This window comes from Anomaloglossus baeobatrachus, unplaced genomic scaffold (genome assembly GCF_048569485.1).
Source record: "Anomaloglossus baeobatrachus isolate aAnoBae1 unplaced genomic scaffold, aAnoBae1.hap1 Scaffold_254, whole genome shotgun sequence".
In the NCBI taxonomy this organism is placed as follows: domain Eukaryota; kingdom Metazoa; phylum Chordata; class Amphibia; order Anura; family Aromobatidae; genus Anomaloglossus; species Anomaloglossus baeobatrachus.
Window position 1 is genome coordinate 95,517 of NW_027442112.1, and position 6,350 is coordinate 101,866.

General features: G+C 47.2%; 1 protein-coding gene across 1 annotated transcript; it reads right to left on the reverse strand.

Moving 5' to 3' along the window:
• Window positions 1-281: 281 nt before the first annotated feature.
• LOC142262947 (ephrin-A3-like) lies at window positions 282-6,134 on the reverse strand. The gene is made up of 5 exons (XM_075332199.1): window positions 6,127-6,134; window positions 5,722-6,011; window positions 4,950-5,015; window positions 4,774-4,851; window positions 282-556 (listed from the first exon to the last, which is right to left on the reverse strand). Exons 1-5 carry the CDS (start codon window positions 6,132-6,134, stop codon window positions 435-437), a joined length of 564 nt encoding a protein of 187 aa, XP_075188314.1. The 3' UTR covers window positions 282-434.
• Between the last annotated feature and the right edge of the window lie 216 nt (window positions 6,135-6,350).

The following is a 6,350-nucleotide window of genomic DNA, read 5'->3' on the forward strand; positions in this document are numbered from 1 at the left end:
CGGCCGCCGGGTGATCAGCTGATCGCTCCCTGCAGCCGACCGCCGGGCGCTCAATGCCTAACGGGCATAGGCACTCAAGTAATAACAGCCCATAGGTGTGGCCGCCAGTTGTATGTTGTGGGCCGGGGCAGAGCAGGGCCCTGTGGATCACAAGCTCTAGGCAGCAGCTCCTTGGTCCTGTCTGCTCAATGATATTATTCAAGAAATCACAAGACCTCGATAGTGTCCACTAGTGTCAGGGTTGTGATTTTAGTGCCGCAGGTTCAGTCTTAATAAAAAAAAAAAAGATTTTTGTTAAAAAAAAAAAAATAAATGAGATTAAGGACGCTGCTCCTCCTCCCATCAGCCGCTCCCCAACCTGCACAGTCCTTACAGAGTTCTGAATGTGGAGATTGCATTCATTTCTCCGAGGTCTTCAGCCTGAAACAAGAAAACTAAGACGCCAAGAGAGTCATTAGGAGCAGAGAGACGGCCACCGTCAAATGTAAGTGTTCTCGCTTCGGGCTCGTCCCACTAATGCTCTTCTCCAACTTGGGGATCTCTGGATTAAAGTTACCTGAAATACAGGAGGGAAAAGGTGAATGGAGGAAAGCAAGATCTGGTGTCCAACAGTAAAGCAGAAATGGGCTCAAGTGGCAGTCCAAGAGGCGGGCAGAGGGCACGGACCAGAGTCCCAGTCCAAGAGGCGGGCAGAGGGCATGGACCAGAGTCCCAGTCCAAGAGGCGGGCAGAGGGCACGGACCAGAGTCCCAGTCCAATGAGCGGGGGCAGAGGGCACGGACCAGAGTCCCAGTCCAATGGGCAGGCAGAGGGCACGGACCAGAGTCCCAGTCCAATGGGCGGGCAGAGGGCACGGACCAGAGTCCCAGTCCAATGGGCGGGCAGAGGGCACAGACCAGAGTCCCAGTCCAATGGGCGGACGGAGGGCACGGACCAGGTTCCCAGTCCAAGAGGCGGGCGGAGGGCACGGACCAGGTTCCCAGTCCAAGAGGTGGGCAGAGGGCACGGACCAGGTTCCCAGTCCAAGAGGCGGGCAGAGGGCACGGACCAGAGTCCCAGTCCAAGAGGTGGGCAGAGGGCACGGACCAGAGTCCCAGTCCAAGAGGCGGGCAGAGGGCACGGACCAGAGTCCCAGTCCAAGAGGAGGGCAGAGGGCACGGACCAGAGTCCCAGTCCAAGAGGCGGGCAGAGGGCACGGACCAGAGTCCCAGTCCAAGATGCGGGCAAAGGGCAAGGGCCAGAGTCCCAGTCCAAGATGCGGGCAAAGGACAAGAGCCCCGGTTGCAGTCCGAGATATGGGTGGAGGGTAGGGGTCGAGGTCATAGTCAGAGGTAGGCGGAGGGCAGGGGCCGAGGTCAGTCAGGGGATGTAGAGCGTGAAAAAGGTGATTGATGTAGGAAGGTGGAGAGTGAAGGTAGACGAGTGGGATCGTCCATGTGATGTCTGCAGAGGACTTAAACACCAGAGGGGACTAGCGAGACTGAACAACATGTCCCTTGAACACAAAAGTACATTTAAGCCAAGAGGAGACAGCAGATGGAGGTGACCGTCCAGTATGTAGGTCACAATATACATGGCGGCCGCCTACAAGATGCACATTAGACAAGGGTTTACTTACACAACACCCAAGGAGGTTTATATTTATGACAGGAGCAGCAGTGTCTTTGGGAGCCCAAAAACATTAAGCTCAGAGTCGCCCTGTGACACCGTCCTGCGGGCGGCAATAACAGCTAAACACGATGAAGGGAAGCAGCTCGTGTGATTATCTGGCCGGCCAGGAACAATCCAATCTACATTCCAACAGCAGCAATGAAGCTGGTGTCTTAGTCCCGGGTAGTCAGAGCTCAATCACTAATCCAGTCAAACACTTGGCTGCAATTTCCGAATCTTTCGGGACGACACCGGGCACAAGTAGCAGGTGCCTGCAGACTACCATATTTGATGGGTGTGATGGCCTGTCATGGATGAGGCACGAGACCACTCTGCGGGTCATCAACTACCGATCTGCATCTATGGGCACCTCCTGTAGAATATGATCCGGACACCAGCATGTGAGGAAGTGTGAGAAACTGCTATGAGTCGACCATCCTGCAGGGGGAGACAGCGCACCACGAGTGAGCAGCAGGGCTGTGGAGTCGGTAAGCTAAACCTTCGACTCAGACTCTTCAATTTCCCTTGCACCGACTCAGACTCCACCACTCCGACTCCTACATATATTGCTTATAGTTAGGTGAAAAATGTATTGTAGGACATCAACATGTGTATGTGATCATCAGACATTTAATTTTTATGATACAATAATCAAGATATTTTAATAGAACATAAAATATATTTATTGGATACAACTTTAGAACACCAAAAACTAATAAATTGTAAATATGTAATACAATATGTAATATACAGTAGACTACATATATATCTTGTGTAATATATATACACACACACTGTATAATTATATATTATATATATTACATATTTACAATTTATTAGTTTGTGTTCTAAAGTTGTATTACAATAAATATATTTTATGTTCTATCTAAATATCTTGATTATTGTATCATAAAAATGATTAAATGTCTGATGTTCACATTATACTACAATATATTTTTCACTTAAATATGAGCATTATGCTAAATATTTAGTATGTTTTTGATGAAAAATGTTTTTTTGCCACTTACATAGTGCATTATCTCTCTCTCTCTCTCTATATATATATATATATATATATATATATAAATAAAACACTATGTAGGTGGCAAAAAACAGTTTTCAACAAAAACATAGTAAATAACATTTGTGTAGTCTATGAATTTGTTGTAAGACATACAATTGCCTCCATCAGATCCTCCTTCACAGATGACCTGATGTGACCTAATATTAAGGCTAGAGAACATCCTCTCTACAGTAACTTGGGTTGGAGGCAAAGCAATAACCACATGGGCAACATCTCTAACAATTTCCGGGTATAAAGGAATTGCCTCATGCACAGTCAGTTTTGATGAACGGTTGAATTTTTCTATTTCTTTGAGAGCAAGTGAAACATTTTACTGAAATCTGGTCAATCTGCTGGTATAGGTGACAGAGGGAAATCTTTTTCCTTGCGGCAACACTTTGCTGCTTCATGTCATCCAAATACTTCTCAAAGTTAAACTCCTCATCTGATGAGGATGAAGATATGGCAGCAGTAGCACTGTCAGGACCCAAGTCCTCTTGCACCTGGCAGTCCTGTAGCCGCTCATCCTAACTGCTACCTCACTCAAAGCTTCTTTTCCTTTAGTAAGCTGTTGATCATCAAGCAGTATACGAAGACTTGGGTCCACATAAACAGCTGTCAGAAGAATTTTATTTTCCAATAGCTGTGTATCTCTCCGTTTCATTGAAGCAGAAATGCCATCTGCGATTAAACCTCCTGTTTGGGACAGGCAAAATAGCAAGTTCTTCCACTCCCATATGAAAATGCCAGGAGTTAAATCCTCAGCTTGTAATTTTTTAGTCACGGTAAATGGGTGATTAAGCAATTCCTTCAATTTAGCCACCTGTGTCCAATGACCTTCATTTAAGGTTACTTGAGGGTTTACCATATCTATAAGAAATGATTTTAGTTCAAGCAATCGCTCAGTCATTAAATAAGTACTTCCTCACCGAGTGGCTTGATCAACAATTGCCCCTTTCCCAGCACATTTCTTCAAGATGGAATCAATTTTAGGGGTTCTGGCGGCAATAACCAACTTCCTCACTTTTCCAATTAGATTTCCAGCATGTCCGCCCAGTTTCACACATCCGGCTTTTCACCAGTTTGGCGGATGCGGCGCACGCCAGTATAGTACGATACAGTACAGTGGCAACACCACAACTTCCGGGTCACATGACAGCAGTTTTGAAGCAGCTTCAACAAGATCATCTAATCCTAAAGTATCATTTTGCTGTTCTTCTGTTGTAATATCTGTTTGTTCCTCCGTTACATGAGCAGCGCTGTGGCTCCATCTCACACATACTAAATCCTAAATTTTCTTCTAGCTGTTGTTCATTACTCTCATTCATCAGTTTAATTGTACTTATCAAGTTTGAAGCATTGTCCTTTACAATAGCAAGAACCTGTTCTTTTTTGAGTTGGTAATCTTGCAGAACTTTTTCCACTAAGGCCTGGAGAAGCTGGCTGCTGTGATGAGCTTTACTATCTGTTACTGCCAGTGTCTTGCTAACAATTTCTTTCTTCTTTACAAACATCGAATATTGATGGCAAAATAATTCAGTGAAATGCAGTGACTCTGGGCATCCAGCAAAGGCAATGGGTGACAAGATAGGACATTCAGACACAGCGTTTTGTGAGGATCCTCACAAAGAATGAGCAGTCAGCTTGTGTGGCCTTTTTCTGATGCTTTTTTATGAGCTCAAAAACCTTTCAGGTTATGCAGTTTTTTAAAAAGCTGATCTGCTTTTGCAGCTGACAAATGTATCCTCAAAAAACGCAGCAAAAACGCTGTGTGTGAATGTAGCCTTAGATCAGGAACAGAACAGCCATTTATAGGACATTTCATAACTTTCCCAAATTCCTATGAAAAAATATTCAACACATTCTGCATTGCACTACTGTGCCCAATTTATTATATATTCTAGGAGTCGGAGCCGGTTCATTTTATACCGACTCCGACTCCATCAAAATGAGCTGCGACTTCGGCTCCATCAAAATTAGCTCCGACTCCGGCTCCGACTCCATCAAAATTAGCTCCGACTCCACGACTCCAACTCCACAGCCCTGGTGAGCAGAATCACCTAGGTCTTCAATCTTCACCTCTGGTCCTATCGTGAATTGGGGCAGGGTGGGAGCGTGCTTCTCTCCAGAATGAGCCGCTGCGGGGGAAGGACGACACCATTACCACGCGCCTGACGTAGTCCTGACAACAGTAAGCAATCACCATCCCCCCAGGTCCCAGGTTTTAAACACTTACTGGTTGCGCAGAACACGGACACTTTCATCTTCAGGCACGAGTGCCGGTGGTTGTGGGTTGGTGTTGCTGGAAAAAGAAAAAAAAACAAAAAACAATAAGAATGGGTGCAATGTAAAAATTAAGACTAAAATACCAGGAGGAACAACTGAAGGGTTCAACTGAGTATCAGCAGGAGGGATCCTGTAAGGGGACCGGGGATGTCCATCCACCGGACGACAGATGACTGCAGCGGGAGCCTCCACCTGCCTGCTGTGATTAGTGCCCCCTCACATGTGACTTGGGAGTGAGGCCATCCCCCTTACATCCGGCAGAATTTGGGGTGCGAGGAGCCCATACATCAGCCGGACAGATCCCACAATCCGGTGTGAGCCTTCGCTCTGGGGTAGATGGATGGCAGTGATCACTCGCAGACTCAGAGGCAGCGGCTCCTCCTGTGTCAGTGAGCAACATCCACTGCACTGATCACATGTGCAATTCTATATTTTGACCACTAGGGTGAGATATGCACCAGTCTTATTACACCGCTGTATACAGGCATCCGTATTACAGGACAGTGCAGGCATGCAATACATCGTGCACAAACCCAGAGTCAGATGACACGTCCTCCATCTAACAAACGCAAGGTAAGACGCTCCCCTGTCGGAGGCTGCAGGCGGCTCACCACTGGGCTAAAATGTAACGCCTTGGTTCTGTTCCTGGGACACTGAGATCTTCAGCGCGCTTGCTGAATGTACTTGATGGCCCCAATGCGGCTCTACTCTCCGGTACTCACAGATGTAGTAGTAGTTGTGTCCCGCGTGGAACTCGTACCCCAGAGAAAAGGCGCTGTACCGCTGAAACTTCTCCGAGAACTTGATAGGGCTGTGCGGGGAGTGCGGCCGGTTACATTCCCAGCGCTTGAAGCCATGGCTGGTGTTGCAGGAGTGGTAGCCCTCATAATTCACCATGTACAGGATATACTGCTCCATCCGGTGATCCGCCACCGTATCGTTATAATGTGGGCAGTAAATGTCAAGGTAGTCGTTAACATTCACCTGAACCGTGTAGTCATTGCGTCGCAAACTGGAAGGAAAAAAAAAAAGACATTAGTCCCATCAGCCGAGCCACCCCGCAGAGCAGGGACCCCTTCATCCTCCCCGCAGGAGCCGACCCCCGGGATATCCTGATCCCCAAACACCACACCATCTTTACACCAGAAGCCAGATAGGGTCTGCTGAAAAGCTTCTGACAGGCCGCCTCTGGTCACGTGTGTCCGTCAATACATCGCACGCACGGCTGAGCTGTAATTTGGATTTTTTCTCTAATCTCTGCTCTCAAGGCTGAGAATTAATTAGGAAATATTGAGCTGGACAAAAGCACTTAGTGATGGTCACGCTCCCCCTGTAACACACACCCAGACAG

Bases quoted from the DNA above. Each gene is read 5' to 3' on its own strand.
- LOC142262947 (XM_075332199.1), bottom strand. The intron at 4,852-4,949 runs GTAAGTGTTTAA...CTTCCCCCGCAG, and splicing joins GTCCGTGTTCTGCGCAACCA to CGGCTCATTCTGGAGAGAAG. The intron at 557-4,773 runs GTGATTCTGCTC...CCTGTATTTCAG, and splicing joins GGTGAAGATTGAAGACCTAG to GTAACTTTAATCCAGAGATC.